At 42.1% G+C, this 23,524-nt stretch overlaps 1 protein-coding gene across 1 annotated transcript in view; it reads right to left on the bottom strand.

The window, feature by feature from the left end:
• The window catches only part of PLEK (pleckstrin), a 32,235-nt gene that overhangs the window by 2,696 nt on the left and 6,015 nt on the right, over positions 1-23,524 (bottom strand). The window contains exons 3-9 of the mRNA XM_082356405.1: positions 14,237-14,392; positions 13,807-13,988; positions 11,879-11,970; positions 7,854-8,038; positions 6,325-6,429; positions 1,289-1,372; positions 375-444 (exon numbers count right to left, since the gene is read on the bottom strand). Coding sequence (XP_082212531.1) covers positions 375-444; positions 1,289-1,372; positions 6,325-6,429; positions 7,854-8,038; positions 11,879-11,970; positions 13,807-13,988; positions 14,237-14,392 — 874 coding nt within the window. The remainder of the gene's footprint in view (positions 1-374; positions 445-1,288; positions 1,373-6,324; positions 6,430-7,853; positions 8,039-11,878; positions 11,971-13,806; positions 13,989-14,236; positions 14,393-23,524) is intronic.

Genomic DNA, 23,524 nt, shown 5'->3' on the forward strand with positions numbered 1-23,524 from the left:
AAATGTTCCTTTTGTTGTGGGATATTTCCTAGTCTGTAAAAGGTCCCCTTTAAGGAATGTCATGGCTCAGTCTCAGGCATCAGGAGGTAACAAGTGTCTCCACCTAAGCCGGTTCTGAGGTGGTGGATTTTTCTCAGCATTGCACTAGGATTTATTCAAGGCATTCACAAAACCACTCCAAGTCCCCGAAGCCCAGAGAGCCAGGGCAGCAGTTGGGAGAGAATAGCTTTGGGTCTCTGTAAAGTTTTCAGACAGTAAATTCATTCATGCCGGAGTGAGGGAATGAGGGAGTGATTGCTGTTGACTCAGGGTGCCCAGGTGTGGGAAGAGAGCCTGGGTAGACACACCTCTCTCCCACAAAAATTCATTCTTACCATCTGGGTTGCTCTCCACTGAGGTCACCACGCAGCCTCTCAGGCGAATCGTTCCCAAGGGATCTTCCCCCTAAAGGAGAGAGGAGTCCTTCATTATGTTTCCAAAGTAAAATGTATGGGTATACTTTATCCTGTTGGTGCAAAAGCCACACAGACTCACTGCGGTGTAGAGAAGAGCAGAAAGAGATGAAAGAGACCCCCTTCTGGATCCCCCATCCCTCACTTCACACAGCGGGGAGGTGTGGGAGCTGGATGCGGAGACACAAGTCAATCTGAGCTTCACATCTGGAGGTAAGTGGCAGGCAGAGGAGGCAGTGAGGCTGAATCATCACGTCCCATCACAGAAGGACCACATGTTTCCAGAGCCCTTTGGCCCCAGGCAACAGACATAGTAGTCTAACCTTCACAGGAGGGACTCGAAGAGCCCTGCCCTGCAAGCAGAGGCTGAAGACCCAACCCAGGTAGAGATGGCTCATTTTACTGAGGAAAAAGCCCTCTTCTGAATAATCAACAGCCCAAACGGCTGGACTCAAACAATGTTCTCACTGAAGTAGGCCTAGAAGAGGAATTATCACTTTTTTGCATATTAAGCCAAGAGCACAGAGTTGGATTGGTTGAGTTCCTCTGAAAATATCAGATTGGGGCAAACAAAGAAAATTATGTTGAGTTGACCAAATAAATGACCATCTAGTGATATTTTCTTCCATCCCTGTGATTCTGCTGGCCTCAAAGCCTAAGATCTCAGATCTTTGCAATCAGAAGGGGTAGGAAAAGGCAGAGGAGGGTGAGGAAAAATAAGAGGGATCGTGAAGAGGAAAGGGGCTTCAACAGAGCAGAAAGGGGCCTGGGAAGCCCAGTGAATAGAAGCAGCAGAGGCTTCTAGTGGGATGGGTTTATCGAGCACAGCCTCTCACCCCAGCAGGGTCATAGTAGTGAAGATACGCAGGGTCTTCTCGCAGAATGAACTTCCTCACTTTCCAGTTCTTCCGCCTATGCCCCTGTATCCAGGATCAACACAGAAAAAGAAAGGATGAGTTCTTCGCATCACTCGGTACACCTAGTACCTACGTGATAAGTCTTGTTGAGTTGAAATAAGAAAAAAATAAAGATGAAATCCTAACTCCAGGAGAAACCAGGCCACAACCCAGACCTTTGTCAGAGAGATAGCAGTAGATAGATGTTATTAAATAATGGATTAAGTTATTTCTAAGATTGTCTTACAGCTTTAGCGTTATATAAGACAGTACTATGTACAACGTACTGTGTTAGGTAATGGGGGGCTATCAAGAAATTTAAGACATGGCCCTGTTCTTCAAGGAGTTTATAACCTATGTGGAAATATAAAATAGCAAATGTCCAAATCAAATAACATGTATAGGTAATGAGTTTCAAAGGATTTTTAAAATATTTATTGTTTATTATTTGGAAACTTAATTTGGGTTTTTTTTGTTTTTTAAATTTTTACTGAAATACAGTTGATTTACAATGTTGTGTTAGTTTCAGGTGTACAGCAAATTGATTCAGTTATATACACACACGTATATATATTCTTTTTTATAGATTCTTTTCCATTATAGGTTATTACAAGATATTGAGTATAGTTCCCTGTGCTATACAGTAGGTCCTGGTTTCAAAGGATTTAAATGAAGAGTGTGTAATTGTGGGTTTGGGATGTCAAAGAGAGCCTCATAAAAACCTACATTTATCCACGTGGGACACACAGGAGTTATATAAGTGAGAAAGACGTGGGTGGAAAGACCAATGACAACAAAAAAAGCAGCGGTGGGAATGTCCAAGGCATATTCAGACCCTGATGAGTAAGACCAGTCAGGCTAGAAGGCAGGGTTCATGAGGAACAGCAGAGGCAAGTTTGGAAAAGTGGAAGGAGACAGTAAAAAATGAAACACGGGGTGTATTGTCATTGATGGCTTTTGAGCTGGAAGCGAAAAGATTACAGTGACATTTTAGGAAGATTAATATGGTGACAACATACAGGATGGCCCAGCTGGCTAGGTTAAAGATAAGCCAGGGGAAATATAATATGGTAATAAGAAGATCATCAAGAAATGATTGCAACAACCCTGGCATAAAATTATTAGGGACTAACAATGGGTAGCAGCAATGGAAATTGGAAGCAATAGTGGTTGTGACAGCCATGATGAAGAAGAATAGGACTTGGCCCTCCCCCAGAGAATTAAACATTGACATTGTCTAGACTGGGTTTCTGAGGCAGGATTTGTGTCTGTTTATCTTTGTTTCGCCTATGGCCAGCACCGTGCCTGGCACACGGGAGCCCCTTCATATCTGTTTGTAATTGCCTTGAATTACCCAGTTATTTCAATTAGCTGATAGTAGTTGTTTAAAATGTTATGTTAAACCTGATTCTATGATTTCCCACAGTAAATTCAAATGACAACTCCAGAAGCTAAAAAAATTAGATTAGAAAATTTATAGTTTCTATCTTGCCAATATGAAGAATATTGTACGCTATTTCTGAAACACCACATGCTAAGAGGCACATATACAAATTTTCCAAAATTTTTCACTGCGCTTGTATAGAAAGCAATGAAACGTCTGTGATTTTAGCAAACTGTGTCTCCTTCATAATGCCAGGTCAGAAGAGTGTAAAGAGAGCTTTCAAGAATGGGTCTAAGTTATTTGGCAGGGCGTCTGGTCAAGGAGCTCAGCTCCAAAGAACCTTTTACTTGCCTGAAGAATGGAGCCAGGAACGCTGTAGAGTCATATGGGAGAACAGAGAATATTTCTATCTGCAGTATCACATACAGAATGGCTTTTGTAAAGCGTCAGTTTCTAGAATTCTTGTTATGAGTGCCTACTCCTTGCCTTAGCTGATGCGGCCCATAGGCTGAGGACACTGAGGCTTCTCCCCTATGCCGGTTCCTCCAGATCCACGAATACACAAGTCACATTCTCTTACGCAATTACTGGGTGAATACCAAGTACTCACAAGTCAGTGGAAGAGGAAGGTACAGGAGGATGTGAAATCAGCCAACCCTGGCCAACCACCACATTGTCTTTAAGCCCTCACTGGCATCACAATATGATGCACTGAAGAGTTATCTTTCATTGACTGAGTATTTCCTGGGGTATTTTAAGGAATGCATGCATGCCTGGGGTTTCCAAGAATTGTTGCTGCTCTGTCAGCGTCATCTATGCGCTGTGCCATTTTATACAAGGGACTTGAGCATCCGCAGATTTTGGTATCCGTGGCAGTCCTGGAACCAATCCCCTGCGGATACTGAGGAACGGCTGTGCTTATATTCGATTTAATTCACTCTAAAAATATTTGTTGTCTATTACAGACCAAGAAAGATGCTGAACTCTGTAGCAGATACAAGAAAAACACATATAACACAAAGAATCTCCTCATCAAAGAATCTACACGTGGTTGAGAAACTAGATATTTTATTCACTGTCGTCGCAGAATGAATTGTATGAAAAGGATTACATTGAATGTAATCCAAAATCATTCATCCTCAAACTTGCTTGGCCCCCAAGTAGAATTATTTCCTCTGGGATGAGAGAAGGAGGGGGGAAATGGGGAGGGCACTGACCACCAGCTGGATGCAGCTACTTCCCACCTGTGAGGTATGGGGCACGGGTGTCCTTTTTCGAGATAAGCCTTCTACACAGGTAACCCTGGCTAACTCCTAACAGTAGACACAGGGTAGTTCAGTTTTGTGGTACTTAAAGAGAAGAGTTTCAAAAATTTCTCAGGTGATTCTGCTATGAACCAGGATTGTAAACCACCAAGACAAGAGATTGGAGACATTAAAGGGGGCTGTCAATTCAAGTAGAAGAGGTTTTTCTTCCCTCTACCTCCCCCCAAAATTAGAGGGGAGAATATTGAAAAAGAACACAATTCCTGAATGCACAAAGATTTCTGTTTTCTTCATTTTAAAAGGAGGCTTCTGACTATTTAAACAGTGGTACTTTGACAATAGGATAAATTCACTTCTTTTAAGAAAAAGGTGGTTCTTAACATTGGCCACACATCAGAATCTGTTGGGGACCTGTAACATGCAGAGACTCTGATTTAATTGGCCTGGGGTGCAATTTTAACAGATTCCCGGAGGATTCAAATGTGCACCAACTGGGCGATCGAAAGGCTAACTTGCACCTACCAAAGTCCATGTAAAGAAGGCGAGGGAAAACAGGGAAGTAAGCCTACTTCCAGTACCATTACTTTCAACACACGCTCGCACCATTACCCTCAGCCGACTTTTGACCATCCGGCATCTCCACTGGGCCCTTTGCCTGGACACGACTCCAGTCCAGCCGGGACTTTGTCTACCCCTTTTCAACCTTCATGCTCAGTTTCCTCAGGGCTCCACTCTAAATTAAGACTTGTCAGATCAAGTAACTCAAGAAAAGTCCTTCATGGCTGATAACAATATAGAATTATAGAAGACATCAACAAAAAGGAAACAATGAAATTCCCCCCCAAGTGATTCCTGCCTTAACAGCCACCTTTCAGCACCTGTAATCAAAGAGCCAGATAACGTAGGAACGTTTGTCAGAACAAATGAGAAAGCAGGTGATGGACAAGCTCTGCCTATGGGCAACTGCCAGATCCTTCCCTGTATAAGGCTGGCCCTACTCCTATGCTCATCCTTTAATCTAGTCAGTGAGCACCCTGTCATAAAAGTTAGTAGAATAGTCTAGAATTCTTTCTAAACCGTGGCTGTATTATTCCTTAGGACCTCGTTCTCTCAAAACCTGATGTGAAGGTAAGTTTTCCACACTAATGCCCTACTTCCCCTAGTGAAACTCAAAATCCATATCAACGTTCTCCTTTTTAAGTATAAATATACGCTCAACTTTGGTTCTTCTCTCTTCACCCTGGAAGTCCAGGGTCCTATTATAAGTCAAATCTCTCAGTCCCACGGGACCTGTAGACAACACATGGATATCTCTTTATGGCAACCAGATTCTCTCTGTTACGTACTGAGCAGTGCCTTTAAGACAGCTCACAGCACAGCCACGAGGGCAAGACCTTGGCCTTAAAAAGCAGCTTTGGCTTCTCGACAACATATGCTAGCCTCAGTTGTTTCACCCTGAATATTCTCATATTTTCCTGTAGAGGTGCTGGCCCTGACTTCCTCACTCAGCCCCAGCCCTCGTGTTCTCTTACCTCTTGGCATCCCGTGCCTTGGCGCCTGGTAACTAACCAGAGCTCTTCAGCTCACCCCGGCCCCTGCCTTCCAGACTGACAGTGGCCAGTACTGGTGGACACCTGGTAATTACTGAGTGTCTGCCCTCTGAGCAGATGTGACCTTTGTCTGCTGCTGCTCTTGCAGAGCTGGTCTGGATTTGGTCTCACCATGACCTACCCACAGTCTGAAATGGTACTTCCTTGCTCTCAGTGGTTTATGATGTCCCTCTTCCGGGTATGGCCTGTTCCTATTTCCTGGTTGCTTTGCAGGGAGGAGGGATAGGCCAATGGAAGTACTTTCACTATGAAACATCCCTGTCTTTTGAAGGCATCTCTTAGCCAGCTGATATCCTCCAGCTAATGAAATGGTCAGCATTTTCTTGAAACATTGATAGAAGAAGAATTTCCCTATTTTATTTATTTATTTATTTATTTTTAATTTTTTTGGCTGCACCGAACAGCATGTGGGATCTTAGCTCCCCAGCCAGGGATCAAACCCACACCCCCTGCCGTGGAAGCGTGGAGTCTTAACCACTGGACTGCCAGGGACGTCCCAAATTTCCCTATTTTAAGGTGCTTCTGCCCTGCCTGCCTCAGTCCTCCTGACCTAATGCCACTTTGATCATCTACTTAAGTATCTGTCTATCTTTCACTAGGTGGGTGTCATTTTCTAATTGACTATTGACCAAACAAACAAAATACCATTTGGTGATTTAGAATACAAAGGACTTGGTAAGGGAGAAAGGTTAGGATGGAATAGTAGTGACCACTCACCTGCTTCAGTAGACATCCCTGCTTGATAACGACCCCTCTGAATTCTTCTTTCAGAATCACATCATCATCACTGGAATTCTCTTCACAGAAGAACCCACTGTCTGGCTATTGGGGAACCAAAAAGCAAGTTTATTTTCCCAGTCTTAGGCATATTGCTACTTATACCATCTCCATCTCCCTCTCCCCTCCAGCCACTCCTTCCCCCTGTGGTTTATTGGTTTATTCCAACCTGAACTTTAAAGTTTCTGGGGGTTTTTTTTTTGGTTTTTTTTTTTTGGCCTTGCAGCGTGGCATGTGGGATCTTAGTTCCCTGATCAGGGATTGAACCCGCGCCCCCTGCAGTGGAAGCTTGGAGTCTTAACCACTGGACTGCCAGGGAAGTCCCATCGAGATGTTTATTTCTTGTTGCTAGATGCTCTCTTGTCTCCGCTCAAGTGTGATTTTATCAATATCCTTTCATTTTCTTGGGTTCCCCAAGCTATATTGGAAGTCTAGCTCAGCACATCTTTTTTCAAATCCTTTCTTCTCTTGGGACCTTCTGGCCAAATCCCTGAAAGCAGAGTTGGCTAGTTTATAAGACACTGTGCACACAACACAATCTCCATAATGCCCTCCGCCACTCAGCTCCTCCACTTTGAGAAGACCAAGCCACATCCTCTGAGGTCAGGAGGGAACTGAGCCTTGCTCAGTTATAAGAGAGCAATGAATCACACAGAGGAAGAGGAGCCACTGTGCTGGGTATTTTTAGAGTCCCACATTTAAATGGCTATAAACAACCAGATCAAAATTCTGAAGAAAAAAAAAAAATTCTGACAGGGGAACTTCCCCAACGTGAAATGAAACTCTCTGTGACATTCATTTCATTTTTAGAAGCAGCTTCCTTACTTTTGTGCTCTGACCCCAAATAGAAACAAAATTGCCAAAATCCCCCTAGAAATCCACTTTGCCAGATTTCTCATGTAACCCAAGATTAAGTCCATATTGTACAATATAGTGTTTCCCAATCTGTGGTAAGCATGCCACCGGGGATACTCATGGTGCAGGGGGAAGGAACCTGGATGAACACATTTTGTACTGAGTCACATATTTTCATGTTTATTTGGAAATATAAAACTGGCCCATTGTGATTTTACACATCTCCCTCTAGAAAGGAAGCTCCCAGAGGGCCATAATTTTTGCCTGTTATTTTTCTTTCCACTACTGTATCTCCTTTGTCTAGGTGGTTGCCTGTCACGTACTTGGGCCTAATAAGTTTTTATAAAAGAATTCTTGCTTGGAATAAGAATAGATAGAGCAAATTTTTAAAAGTAAATAAAGAAAACTATTCAAGTGAACAATATTTTCCTTTAAACAATCTCACTGGATGTGACAGGCACTGTGGAGGGGGACAGCTGTCAAGTCAGGGACATGCATCAATGCTGTAGGGTTGGGCTCTTTCTTTCAAGGCGGATATGAACTGAAACCAACCCAGACCCCGCCCAGAGCAGCCCCCAAGCCAGGAGGAGTAGATGGGGAGCTCTCTCACTCACAAAGTAGTAGAAGGCGTCGGGGTTGTCGAGGAAAGGGTTCTCAGCAGTTCCATCCACCGCGTTTTTGGAGAGGTCTCCAGCAGGCTGCAGGTACCCTTCGTTGAGCAAGGAGGAGGCTATCACGAGGCCCTCCTGGCGATTCCGAACAGATTTATTGGAAACCAGCCAGTCGATGACACAGTTACCTGGATGGGACCATCAGAGGGAATGTTAGCTCTCTTTACCAAAGAACAAGCCACTGACAGTTGCCCCTGGAGAGCTCCGGATGACCCAAGGGTCGGACTTGTCTCATCTTCCCTATTACTCCAAGAAGGAAAAATGAAATCCGTGGGACAGCTACCTAGAAACAAAAGGAACTATGTAAAATGTTTTTAAAAACATCTAGAGGGCTTCCCTGGTGGCGCAGTGGTTGAGAATCTGCCTGCCAAGGCAGGGGACACGGGTTCGAGCCCTGGTCTGGGAAGATCCCACATGCCGCAGAGCAACTAGGCCCGTGAGCCACAATACTGAGCCTGCGCGTCTGGAGTCTGTGCTCCGCAACAAGAGAGGCCGCGATAGGGAGAGGCCCGCGCACCGCGATGAAGAGGGGCCCCCACTTGCCGCAGCTGGAGGAAGCCCTCGCACAGAAACGAAGACCCAACACAGCCAAAAATAAATAAATAAATAAATAAATAAATAAATAAAGGAGTTCCTTTAAAAAAAAAAAAAATCTACATGCTCCTTAAGGAGCAATGCATGCATAAAGAAATAGTTTTTACTAACCCACTCATTTATTCCATTAATGACCTCGAACTTCTGCTAGGAGCTAAGTTCCGTGATGGGTGCTGAGGAGGCTTCCTCAGGGAATCTAAAAGGGAGATCTGGGTGATAAGTGTTGTGACAAGTGCTTTGCTGTGGATGGATACAGGGAGCTGTCGGGTCAAATCTGCAGGAAGGCGTGGAGGGGTGGGTGGGGGAAGGACTACTGAGTGTGCGCCATCAGGAAAAGTTTCACAGAGGAAGTGACACTGAGTGGCTGCTTGCCAAGCATCTACTCAGGCGGGGGCCGAGAGAACCAGCAGGGGCTGAGGCAGCTGCAGTGGGAACAGATTCACACAGGCATGAAGCAGCCCCGCTGGTGGGTGGGGGGACGAGTTGGTGGAAAGAAGGCAAACAAAGACAAGAGAGAGAGAGAGGAAGGCCCAGTGTGAGTGGGGAGAGCTTTGATGGCACATTAGGATATTTGGCAGTGAAGAGCTATTGCAAGTTTTTAAGCAGAAAACACCATGACAGTACGTGTATGTCCTAAATTCGAATTTGATGATGTCCCTTGCACCGAATGTCACACCTTAGACAAGGGTCTAGCGGAGACCTTGAGAAGCCATTCAAACAGCCTTCTGCCTCAAGAGAGGATTGCGAGGAGCCATCAACTGGATTATTAGCAGGTGACAATGAAACTTTATATGAAAAATATTCTGTACAAACAACAAGGTCCTACCACATAGCACAGGGCACTATACCCAATATTTTGTAATGAGCTATAAGGGAAAAGAATCTGAATAAGAATATATATATATGTATGTATAACTGAATCACTGCGCTGTACACCTGAAACTAACACAATATTGTAAATCAACTATATTTCAATAGAAATAAGTAAATAAATAAAACAGAACTGATGAGGATGATTATAATTTTTGTGACTTTCTGTTTGAATTAAAAAAAAAAAATCCCACAAGGACTGAGAGGCAAAGAATATAGAAATCAATTTTCACTGCAAAGTAAAGGAGCTGTTACAGTGGAGGATTACTGGACTGAATGTCAATATTATGACATAGTATGAGTGTGTTTCGTGTTTGGTAATTGCAATCATTGCTGCTTTTGTTGTGGTCATCCATGTACAATGCTTGGTGTCAGTCTATTTATCTCTTGTAAAAATAAAATACAGTGTGTGTGTGTGAAAAAAAAGTAAAAATAAAAAAAAACAAATTTCTTTCAAACATTTTATACACATATATATATATATAGACACACACACACACGCACATACACACACACACACACACACACGCACATATGTATTCTGTACAAATGTAGGCAACAAGGGAGCCAACATAACAGGTCCCAGGTCATCAAAGCAAGAGCAGTAGGGTATGCCATCCTTGAAACAAGAGTGAAAGCAGTTGATTAGTGTACCTTCCATGAATTTCATATACAAAATGCTTTGCCCACTTTTCTTTCTCTAGAAGGATAAACTAATTAATACTGCATTTCTGACTTTAATCCTTGTAGTGACCCTGTAAAAGAGGTAGGGCAGTAATTACAGACCTCTTTTAAGAATGAGAAAATTAAGACTCAGAGGGTTTAAGTGACCTTAGGCCCGCGTTACACCTGCAATGGGCCTTCACTTAAGTGTTCTAAGCCTAGATTCCATAGGTGTTCAGCTAGGCATGCTGAAGCTCGAAAGATAATTTCAGTCTAGTCTCCCCATCACCTGACATTCCAGGTCCTCCATCACATGTCATCAGTGCCTGAGTCCCGGTCTCTGCCCCAGACTTGTCTCTCTGCTGAGACCACCCGAGTCCCACAAGAAGGCTCAAGCCACCTGAATTTCTAGAACCCGGTCTGACCTTCAATGGAGAGAGCTTAAGTAGTTCAAACCCTGTACTCTGGGACTCAGTAAGACATTTCACAGGAAATAAGTCTTACCTGGACCTTGTGCCCAGATCTATATCAGAACCTCCCCTTGGTTTCTTTTTCCAGAGGCTTTGTCTTGGTGACCTCAGTCCTACTTGAGTTAGGGCCCTGCCTTATTCTCGGTATCTTGATTCCAAATCTCAACGCTGGCTTTTCTGATGCTAATGGACTACTGCCTTGACTCTCTGAGGCTGAATTCCCCTGGGATACTACCCACCCCCCCCCCCCACACCCCCCCATTACCCCAGATCGCACCCTTTATCCTCCACCTTCCTAACCTTGACCTCTACCATTTTTGTGAATTATCTGTTGATTGGACAGCCCTTCAGATTCCATCTGTTATATCTTCTCATTGTTTTCCTCTCCTGACCTCTATTGTCACCATAAGTCAGCCATGTCTGACATCTGACAACCTAGTCCCAAACTGTACTTCTCATTTTTTTTTCCCTAAGGAACCATCAGTCCTACCAGGCTGGTCATTTTCTTTCCCTGATGAATATTCTGGAAATCTCAGCCCCATAACTTTGTCCTCACCATCTGCTCAGTCTAACTATCCTCATCAGAATTCCTTCCCACAAATACTTAAAGAAATTCTACCCATCTTTCAGAGTAGAATTTAGGTCCCACCTTCTATTCATCCCAACTACCCCTGAGTTCTTTCTCTTTTCTGAACACACAGAATTGATTGTGCAGACGTGTGACTTCTTAGTCATAATAACTGCATTGAGAGCTTGCACCATATAGTACTTAGTGTGTGTTCTAAACACATTATAGTTACAGCAAGCCTTAATGTAGGTGCACTACGATTATCTCTATTTGATAGACGAGGAAAGTGAAGCACAGAGAGGTTAAATTGTTGGCCTAAGGTTTTACAGCTAGTACATTGAAGAGCTAGAATTTGAACCAAGGAAGTCTGGCTCCAAAGAACATGTTTTAAACCACTACACCACCTCCCTAAACCCATAATACATAATGCCTCACCCTGTGCAGCCTCAGACATCCCGAATATTGCCACCTAAATCTTACATTGGGTATCTTGATTCCTGTTTATCACCTTATTCAACTCTGTGTCTATTTCAACATCCTGCCATTTATTGGAAAACAAAATATGACCCTTTGATTGATATAGCTGGAACGTCTGAGATTTTTGTCTTGAACGACAAAGTTTTGTTTTACCCTTCTTTCTCCTTCTACGCTGGGGAAGTTCAATGATCATGTCCACCAGTCTGCATTCCATGACCCCACTGCCCGCCCCCATGCTCTACATCCGTCACCCACACGTGAGGCTGAGCTAGGCCTCCATACCGCCTGCCCCAGAAGCCCCACTTCAGACTCACAAGGCCTTTTACCTGTGAAGCAGTGATTGAAAATCTTCTTGTCCTTCTCTAGGTTCAGTTCTTTTACTCCTTTTTCAGTGTTTTTCATGGACAAATACAAGGCACTGCACAGATGAAAACACATGGATGAGCAGGAACATTTCAGAATGGCCAGTCCTCTCTAGGATTCGCCGCCTCGAAGGGGCTGCCCCTGAGTACAAGCTTCCCCCTCCCCAGGTGAACCCTGAGCCTAATGTCTCCAGTAGATCATAAGTAGATCATTAGAGGGCAGAGTTCATAATTGCATAACTTTGTGGCCTGAGCAACATTCAGCCAAATGTACTGGGAAGGTGCTTAAGGTCTCTTAAATTCACTAAACTCTGCTGGTTTAATTTTTAGTGTCTGAGATGGAGACTTGCCCCCAGTTAGATGCCAAAGATGAAAGGTTCTTGGGGCTCAATCCTCATGTCCCATTTCTTTGTGTCCTTCAAGAGACCATCTGGTATAGACATTTGCCTCCCTGAAAGTGAATGTCTTGACTAAGCTTATCCCTTTATCCTGAAAATTAGGAGATAAAGCAAAACAGTGAGACATTCTCATTTTTTGTCCTTGAAGTAATAAACTAGAGATAGCCTTATCAGAGAAATTGCAAGCAACAAAACCCAAGGACACTTTCATGCATCTCATGGCTCCACATAGCACAAGCATCATTCGCACTTAGTTCTGACAGCTGTGGCTAGAAATGTGATCACTTGACCACCCCACCCAGCAGCTACAGCTAGACTAGGCAACTCCTCTTGGGTCTTTACCAAAAAGCTTTCTTGGTGAGAGAAAGTGCTCATCCTCTCTAAGCTCAATGCACAAATTTCATCAGACTCCTGTGACCTGCCACGTCCTGCATTAGGCATGCAGAGGGCTTTTTTCAGTCCCCTCCTAAGGACTCCCCCCACCCATTTTGTAAACAGAATCCTGGTTGGATGCTTTAAGTAGCCAATATGGAATTCTTCCTGGCAGGGCTCCTGTTACAGGATATGTTCTGCATAAAAGCAAAAACCAGCAAAAAGTAAAGAGACTCCTAGAGAAAGGGACTCATGTGATATCAACCTTTAGGCAATAACCATCACCTGCAATTCCAGGCCAGTCAACATCAGAGGTCATTAAACTAGACCAAGGCACAAATGGCTTCCTGCTAGGAGAGGAGTTCACCCTTGCTGACTGTGTGAACTTGAACTTGAAACCTTACCTACTAGGACACACAGCCCCTGCCTTTTCCTACCTACCTATAGATCCTGAAGCTTTGTTTAAGAGTAAATTATTATGGCTACTTCATAAATACAATTATGCATCTCTCTCTCTCTCTCTCTCTTTCTCTCTCTCCATCCCCCATCTCGCTCTCTGCCAAGATTACCCAAAATGAGGGAATTTAAATTCCACTGCCTCCTCTCCTCAGCTGCTAGACCTTAGAGAAGCCACAATCACTCCTTCAGACCCAGGTAAACATCTTAGTACACCAAGTGCCAGTACTAAGGACCTGGAAGGGTGGATACAGCCTTCAGAGGTGACCAAAGCAGGCCTTGGAGCAGGATCTGTTGTGAGATTTCAAGAAGCAGGGTGGGAGGAGGGAAGAGTGAAGGGAAGCAAACATAGAAAATCACCCTATGGAACGAAGTGAGAGAGTGGCATGGACACATATACACTACCAAATGTAAAATAGATAGCTAGTGGGAAGCAGCCACAGAGCACAGGGAGATCAGCTCGGTGCTTTGTGACCGACCACCTAAAGGGGTGGGATAGGGAGGGTGGGAGGCAGATGCAAGAGGGAAGAGATATGGGGACATATGTATACATATATCCGATTCACTTTGTTATAAAGCAGAAACCAACACACCATTGTAAAGCAATTATACTCCAATAAAGATGTTTAAAAAAATAAAAAATAATAAAAAAAAGAAGAAAATCACCCTAAGTCAGTGGTTTCTGGCAGTCGGATGGACCTCCTGGTAGATTTCCTGGCAAACTTCTGGCCTCCTTCAATGCATTTAATGGCCTTTTTGATGTCCCGAACCCAGGCATCTCTCTCTTCTAGGAAGGCTGCCTGGAAGAAGTGGTCCTGCTGTTTGGTCGTAGTGATCTTAAACACAAACTGAAATCAAAACACATCCCATTAGGAGTGACTCCTTTCAAGGGGCTGAGGTCTCTTATGAAGCACAGCTGTTGAGCCAACCCTGTTCTGGAAGTGCTTGACCAAGAAAGACCCAAATGCCCAGGGTAGAGGGTGGGTGGTGGGGAGAGGGACTGGCCCAGGAAGCTCCATTCACATTGCAGGCTATGCATGGGCTCAAAGGTCAGCGCCTGACAAGGTATTCATTGTGGTTAACGACATCAACTCACCATCCTTTTGCCAAAGTCCTGGCAAGGGCTAGTCAGAGTGCTTCCTTTCAGGGGAATCATTCCTTTGGGGCTGTTATCACTTTTCTTCTTATAGAATTCAATTCCATCTTCTAACAATACAACCCACATGGGTTTCCAGGTGTTGAACATGCTCCCCTGTAATGACAGCAGAAAGAGCTGGGTACTGATGTGTTCTAAAACTCTTCTATAGGTGGCAAAGGGCTTGATAAATAGCCTAGCTTTGGCCAGTGTGGACACAGGTGACCCACATTTGTGTGACCAGGCTGCTAGGAAAGCAGCCTTCAGGGGAGAAGGGGAATACCATTCTGCTGAAACTTTTTAAAAAAAAAATTTAAGATAAAATATATACACACCTATAATTAGACCATAAGCCTCTCCTGGGCCGTTGCCAAGGGAATAGGGTGTGAATCTCAACTCTCCTTCTTGTACATTTCAGGTTGACTATCTGTGGCTTATTTTCTCCCACCCCTGCCCATTGTGTTCCATTCAACTTAGGGATGGCAAATAGATTCTACCTCAAGTGCCAACTCAGACTGAAGAGTAGAGGATGCCTGAAGCTGGACTCACTGGAAAAGTGCCACCATCAATAGCATGTGCCATAAATGGTGGCATGCTAGCTGCAGTTACTTCCATCCTTTGGTCTAATCAGATTTTATCTGGATATGAACGTCAAGAAGAAACTCAGAGCACAGCCTTGTGTACAGGCATGGCTAAGAGGTATGAAAATCACCTGCAGAACTGTCTCTAATGCCAGCATGATGCGGTCATGTCAGTGTGGCCTTTAGGAATATCCTTACTTAAAAAGTTTTCAGTTTGGGTTAATGCCAACTGTCCCTTTATCAACAGATAAGCATTCTGACTACATCAAGGAAGTCTCTCTTTTGTGTCTATATTTTGGGAGGGTTTTGGAAAAGGAAGAGAACAGGGTTCTTTGCCTCTTATCTTTGAACCCACGATGTCACCCTGTCATGACTACCACAAAATGGGATTATCATCCAGTTCCCAGAAGATCCTGCTGCTTATCTTAAAATACCAAGAGCCTCTATATAAAGGTCCAGTTTCCCAAAAGGAAGACTATTTATGCGAAGAAGATAAATACTTGTGGGACTATCATTTTGTTTGTCCAAGTGTTTCCTTTGTTTTAGTTACTGGAAAAAAAAAGTTTTAAATTAATACACACTATCTCTTTTCTGAACATGCAGAATAATTATTCATGCTAACAGTGAATTATTTCCCTTTTTGAAAAAATGGGCAAGGTCAGGCACTATGCCAACACCTGAAATAATTTCAATCAAATGTCCTTCTGTTTTACATCTATCAGAGAGAAACTCAGAATATAAAGAGTTCCTGCAAATCAATAAGAAAAAATACAAATAATCTATTTTTTTTAATGGGCAAAAGACTGGAAGAGGCATTACATTAAAAAAAAAAACTCTGAAAAAGTGTTTAACATCATTATCCATCAGGAAAATGCAGATTAAAACCACAATGAAATACCTCTGCACACCCACTAGAGCATCTAAAATTTTGAAAGCTTGAGAAGAGCAAGACTTGGCAAGGATGGTAACTGGAACTCCCATACATGGCTGGCAGGAGTGCAAAATGGTACATCCAATTTGGAAAACTGTGGAGAACGTTCTAATTCTTAGAAGATATATTTTGACATATTTAGGCATGAGGGAGCATGATAAACTGACTTATTCTCAAATATCTCAGCATAAAAATATGTGTGTATATTTATATAGAAATACGGAGATAAGACAAATGTAGCCATGTGTTAACAATTCATAAATCTAGGGAAAGAGTATATAGGTAGTCATACTATTTTCTCCACTTCTCTGTGGGTTTGAAAATGTTCAAAATAATTGGGAAAAATTAATAAATAAATGAACAACACATGATACTACTACATACTAAAATTTGGGATGTGCCTTTAGGGAAATATATAGACAAGTCTAAAAAATGTTAAATAAATGAAATTAATAAAAGATCTATTCACAGAGCTAGGAGTAAGAAGTTGGACCAGATGACTGCTGAAATGCCTTTCAAGTCTCAAATTTTATATTCCACTTCAGACCTATCAAAGATTTATAACTGCCAGAGTCACTCAGGGCTTTTGACCTTGGAACCGGGATAAAATTAGGAGACGTCAGCCAGCACTACATTCCTTCTGTAGACCATTAAAATAAAACTACTCCGGAGCCAACTATTCAAAATGAGTTTGTGCTTTACTAATTCAAATGTAGCCTCAGGGTCTGACAGCTCACTGCGTGGAGGAAGTGTCATTTGGGATTCAGGGGCATTATGCCCATTGAGGATGCTGATACTTGGTAAAACAAGGGAAATCGGACAGCTTATAAAGTGGGACTTTCTTCCAGGCTTGGTAGTGGTTAGTTAGGTTAGGATGATGGAATTCTGGGTCATCTCTCTCCTCTGCACCTGCTGGCTTCTCCCTGGATAACCTGACAGCACCTCCTCTCCATGACCGCTATATTTACCCTTCTCTGTCCTTAACCTTCTTGGTGCTCACCCAAGAGCAAACCCAGAAGTGTGATCACGGACTGCCCATGCTAGAAAGGCATTTAGGATCATCTATCAACACCTTCATCATACACGTAAGAAAGCTGAGGCCACTTTAAGTGACTGGGCCTAGTACAGCTGACCAACTAATGTGGGACTGAGATTAGAATCCAGGCCTCCTGATTCCTAATTTTATGTTCTTTACACTTCCCCTTAGATGCCATCTTCATTTTGGTTCTCACTGAGTTATTCTGGAATCTAAATCAATTTTTAGGCCACTTAGCCAGCTATATATATATATATAACCTCATATATGTGTATATGTGTGTACATAAAATCATAAAACATATCTAAATTGTAAATCACATCATAATATGATCCTATATAATAGATATGTTTTATGATACTATAAATATATAAGGTTTATATATGTAAGTAAATATATATGTGGCATATGCCTGCTTTCTTCCATTGTAGACCAAAACCTATACAATTACATGTCAGAATGGGTAGGTTTTAAATGTTGAGTCAAATTTAAAGTTTCCAAGTGAGTCACTGTACATCATCATGGAAGTGGTTAGTTTAGTGCATAAGAGTCTGACATTGCATGATACCAAAAGAAGAAATCTTAAAGCTCAAGATATTTGACCACTTAAAAAAACTGAATTTCTGTACAGTAAAAAAACAAATGAGGGCTTCCCTGGTGGCGCAGTGGTTGAGAATCTGCCTGCTAATGCAGGGGACACGGGTTTGAGCCCTGGTCTGGGAAGATCCCACATGCCGCAGAGCAGCTAGGCCTGTGAGCCACAACTACTGAGCCTGTGCTCTAGAGCCTGTGCTCTGCAACGAAAGGCCACAATAGTGAGGCCCACGCACCGCGATGAAGAGTGGCCCCCGCTTGCCGCAGCTGGAAGAAGCCCTCGCACAGAAACGAAGACCCAACACAGCCAAAAATAAAATAAATAAATAAATAAATAAATAAATAAATAATTAAAAAAAAAAAAAAGAACTTTGTAAGGTAGCAATTTCTGTCTTTCCAATGTATCCTTTAAAAAAAAAAAACACACAAATGAACAAACAACAACAAAAAAAACCCTGAACAACTGAAAAGCAAATTAAAAGGTATGAATATGTATAATATAGTATCATATAATTAAAGGTTAATATCCTTAATATATTTTTTAACCCTTTAGAAATCAATAAGAAATATACAAACCCTCTCAATTTTTTTTTAAATGGACAAACAGTAGAAACAGCCAGTTCTCAAAAGAAGAAATGCTTGGGTCCAATAAACATAAAAATGTACTGCTTCAACAGCATTTAAACAAATGCAAATTAAACAAAATATAAACTTATTCTTCAATCCTTTTTTTTTAAAGATTTATAAAATGTATTGGTGAAGATTTGGGAAAATGGGCGTGTGGGGGAAAAAAATGGAGCTCTACTGGTCAGCAGTTTGATGTGGGCTATCAAAAAAACTAAAGTCATTTGTAGGCTATATAAATAGAAGCATAGGAAAGTAACGTTCTAACTTTAAATAGAGCATTACCAGTAGGTGACCATGGAGCTGGGTGACCCAAGCTCAAATCCCAGCTCTGCCACATTCTAGCAATGTGACCTTAAGGAAGTTTTTAAACCTCATTTTCTACATCTGGCAAATGAGGATAATGCTACCACCTATTTCTTAGGATGATTGGGAGATTAAATAAAATAATCCACGTAAATTGCTTAGGGCAATATCCAGAACACAGTGAGCACCCAATAAATACTATCTAGTCCCTGTAATTCTGTACTTATGGTTGCACCTGGAGAATGAACTTGAGCTCAGGAAACCTCAAAGCTACAGATAAAGTGAAGCCTGTTCCAAAGAGAGTGACAGGATGGCATCTCTCTTGGGGAAATTGTTGGAACTGGTAGGTTTTAGCCCAAAAAGGGACAGGCAGAGTAGATAAGGACTGTCTTCAAGGGTGTGAAACATTTCGATTGTTCTGAAGTCTCAGTAGGTGAAAGTTTCAGAAAAAAACAGTTTGCTGCGTAACTTAAGGGAGAAAGTTAAATTAGTGAGTTCCCTGGCACAAGAGGTCTTCTAGCACTCTTGTGAACAGAGTAGTAAAAGAAATGCAGGCCACAGATGAGAAGTTCAATTAAATGCTTATCAAAATGCGTTACATTCCTTTCAATCCTCAGATTCTACACATCTGTTCTAAAAACGTGTTATTACTATTGTGCCTTTAGTCTTCTAATTCCAGATGCCCTTGCCTTCATCTGAACACTTGGGCTTCATCTGCAAGCAAAAACAAAACAAAACTGCCAAAAAAAAAACCCTCAAAAACATATTTAACATGAATATCTAAAAATGACCCCATTAGACATTTTTTTTTAAGTTACCATAATATGAACCCCTGATTTTTTTGGTTTCTCTACAAATAATGACAGATAAAGCAGCTCCCATGCTTCAGACATTGGCCTGGGTGTTGGGCTATAAACATGAACAAGACGCCATCTTTGCTCTCAAGATGTTCACAATCTAACAGGGGAGAGAGTGACCTTGACCTGCAACTCTAGGTCGGCGTGATGAATGCACAAACTGAGACAGGCCTTCCTGCGCATGTGTGGCTTCACAGAAAGAAGCCATGACTCATTGCCGAGGGAGGGGACAGCTTGATTGTGGTGCCGAGCCCCTCCCAGACATCTCCCACCAAGTGAAGACACCTCCTTTCACTTCTCCTTTTCTTCAAACTTCTCTTTTCCTATGTTGACATATAGCTAGAATTCAAAGGAAAACTATATGATGGTCAAAACTACGTATTGAACTAAAGCAGAAGTGTGAGTTAGTATCATCTGTTCTCCCACACTCACGGGACATGTTATTTTAAGTTGGTGTTGCTTCTATGAAGTCCTTATTTCTGCTACATCGTAAATTGCATCATCTAGTTGTCCAGCCTGATCTATGACATCACTTGTATAACATCCCAGATCAATGGTCATTTTGTGCCAGTTTAAATACTTTGAAGGCAAGGAAACAAATCTGTTCAGTAGAATATTTTTTACATAAAATAATCTCTTCCAGGTTGGACAATTTCTCAATAAAAACATATTAGGTTAACAATAGAAAAATGACACAAAGTGTCTAACAGCGTGATTTCTGGAGTCTTAGGGATTTGGGTTCAAATTTCAACTTTGCCTCTTCTAAGCTGTGTGACCTTAGGCAAGTAACTTCATTTTTCCAAAACATAGTCTCCTCACTTATAAAATGAAAATAATAATAGTACCAATTTCCCATTGTTATAAAGATTAAATAAGATAATACACTTAAAGGGCTGATCACTATGCCTAGCTTGTAGCAGGTGCTCAAAAAATGGTAATCATATTGGCAGATAAGATGACACCATTTTGGAGGCAATACTATGAAGTCATTCTGGCCTAAGGTTCTCCTGGGCACCACGCATCACAACAACAGTGCTTTGGAAAAGAAAATCACTGCAATCTGAGCCCATGAGGGTCACGTATAACACGGTTAGGCACAGCTCTCTGTGACACTGGGACCACACTGCTGGGTTCCAGTTCTTCTCTGCCACTTAATAGCTGTGTGACCTTAGGCAAGGCCCTTTGCCTCTCTGTACCTTACTTTCCTCCTCTGTAAAGTAAGGGTAATAGTTGTACCCACTATATATATATATATATATATATATATATTGCATTAATGCATTAAATGCTTAGATCTGTCCCTGCTGCAGGGTGAGCCCTACATATGTTGGCTACTCTGATGACAATGGATCAATGTGTGCCAATCAAGAGGGATTATTTCATGGTGTCTGGAAGACAAGGTAGCCGTTCGAAAGAATTGCTGGGCAGAGACCCCTGAGTCCTGCTCTCTGTTTTAACCCAGGCTTTCCTCCTTCTATCAGTACATCAGCTTTTTTTTGCAGCCCTTTTCTTTCCTGACCAAGCCTCTTGTCCTTCTCTTTCTCACCACCCCGATTCCTGTGCTTTCCCCCAGTCTCACAGGCCACCTAAATTCCTAATACACTCCTTGGGTCAGTCCTGCCACTCCACAGGCTGGCTGTTGTCATAGAAACGACAGTTGGCTGCATAGACCTCTAGGAATGAGGCTGGTTTGTGACGTGACTTGGTGGAGTCTAGGTTATTGGTTGCATGTAAACTGCTCGTCTCTCTTTTTTTTAAGCTATGATCATAAACATATCCAAATCAGTAGTATATTTTCAAGGACCCCCAAAATATGTTTATTAGCTGGAAGTAACCCCCTAATCAGAGAAAAAGGGAGGTTGAGGTCACTACACACACTCTTGCCCACAGTACAGTTTGTCCAGGCCCCACTCTGGCTCTGCAAAGTTCATCTCACCTCCCTTTTGCTGGCTTGGGAAGCCTGCTTTTCAGAAGGCTGCCTGGGATCAACGAGATGGTGGGCTTTGTGGTTGGGCAAGCCTGGGTTTGAATCCCAGGTTGTCCTCTTACCGGCAAGCCACTTATTCTCTCTGAGCCTCAGTTTTCCATCTGTAAGATGGGGATAAGGGTACTGTTACATAGGGTGGATAGGATTGAATGAGATGGAGTTTGTACAGTGGCTAGCTGCTACATGGCAGGCTCTAAGCGCTCCTTTTTTTTTGAAGTCAAAGTGGCAAGACTTTGAGGCAAGAAAATCTGGGTCTTCTTTAGAATGAAAAAGCTGCAAAATGACAGAATCATGTATTTCCCCTCCTGCTCTTCATAAAAAAACTCTTTAAAGATCTGTCCATCAACTCTGTTTAAAGATATCAGGGGGGAGGCAAAGGAGGAAACCTGAACTGTGAAATGTGGACAGTTTTCTTGCACAGAAGAAAAGCAGAAACATTATAGAGTCGATACCATTGACTACCGACCCCAAGATTACTGACTTGACAAAATCCTTGTACTAGCATATTCTAATGTCATATTTTTTCCACCCAAAACATCTTTATAGCCAATAAAATTATTTCATAAAAGAAGAATAAGGAGAAATATATTCTCTATTACCACCCAGATATCTTAAAATGCATAAGAAAGAAAGGTGAACAGAGGGAGACATATATTATCACCTGTCGTGCTTTAACATCAATGACTATAGTCAAGGCGTCCCCCAGCCTTGTCAGAGAAAGATCTCCATGCTCCTTTCTTCACTATTAACTTGGCAACCAACCCAGGAAGCAGGGCATATGACCAATAGCATCTAGGAGAGGACTGCCTATCTACTGAAGTATATAGCAATACTGATATTAATAATCATTGTGACTTAGGTACCATCTACTGTGTGCTAGTTTCCTGACATATACTTTTTAACCCATGTATATGAAGTATCTGAAAGAAAAGAAAAAAATGACGTCTAAAGAAGTTTAGAAGTTTAACACCTTACTGGGAAATTCTGACTTCAGTTCTGCAGCTGACAAAGGGAATCTCTGAACCAAGCATTTCTTTAAAATAACAAATTAGAGAATCCTAACACATTATAACAGAGAGTGTTCGAAAGGCCCCAGACAGAAATGCAAAAATTATGGAAGATGTAAATTGTAGACATGAAAATTATGGGAGATATAAACTGGAAAACTCAATATGAAATTTCACGATGTTTTTTTCTAGGTACTTTTTCTAGACTGACTTTTACAGGCCATGATCTGAGAGAATTACTCTCACTGATTTAAAAATTTATTAATTTAAGTCCATGTGCTTGACAACCCTAACTCTTTCATCGTCATATTCTAGTGGGGCAGACTCACTTATTAGAGATTGAGTCTTTTAATCCTTTGTAATTTATAGACTTTAAAATGTAAGTATACAATATAACAGCAATTTTAATTACAAAATGCTTAAATTGTTTTTTTTAAAAAAACAAACAAACAGAAAACCTTTGCAGAAAATGTTTCCATTTACCTGCTCTTCTCAGGATACTAGCCTAAGTGACCAGGAAAGAAATGTCAACATTAATTATTGTTGGCTCTCAAGAGAATATTAGTGCCTATTGCAAAGAATCTACATACACCTCTGTGTATATACATGTGTCTTTTCCAAAGGATGTTTCAAAATATGGCTAGCTAGAAAGAATACCAGCTGAGGGCTCATTTATTCTCTGGCATCTACTCGTAACTCTCACGACCATAGACACATTGCAAACCCTAACTTAGATTGAATTTACTCAATGAAAATCCCGGTGTACTAGACAGAGCTCAGTGCCAGGAGTCAGGGAGTGACTTTCTGGTCCCAAATCTGTCACAGCCACGTGACTTGGAGCAGTCACCCAGCTTCTGGGTCTCAGCTTACTCTTGTGGAAATGAGGGAATGAGGTCAGACGGTCTAAGGCCCCTTCCAGATTTAAATCAAAACAGAATCAGGCAGCAATGTGAGCAGTTTAACCTCCTCTTGGTAGAACTTTCAGGCTAAAATATTAAACCATGAATGGCCTAAAACAGAGTCTCATTATGCTCTCATTCAATTAAAAACTGGGCCTTTAAAGGAATGTACTGAATTCAGTTCACTTCTAACACCCTGAACTCACTTGGGTCAGTGTGAGTTACATGTTCATATAGGTGTTGCCCACAGGATGCCAACAAGCCCTACGTGTGAACTCACCCTCTTGGGGAGTATCACAGTGACACAGCGTCCACCCACCACCAGGAGAAAAACCAGCAGTGCTAACGAAATTCAATTTCCTGATGCCACACCAGCGAAACCAAGCGTTTTTCAGTAAACTCGCGTCTCTGTTTTCTAATCTTTCAA

This window comes from Balaenoptera borealis (assembly GCF_965194805.1).
Source record: "Balaenoptera borealis genome assembly, chromosome: 15".
In the NCBI taxonomy this organism is placed as follows: Eukaryota; Metazoa; Chordata; class Mammalia; order Artiodactyla; family Balaenopteridae; genus Balaenoptera; species Balaenoptera borealis.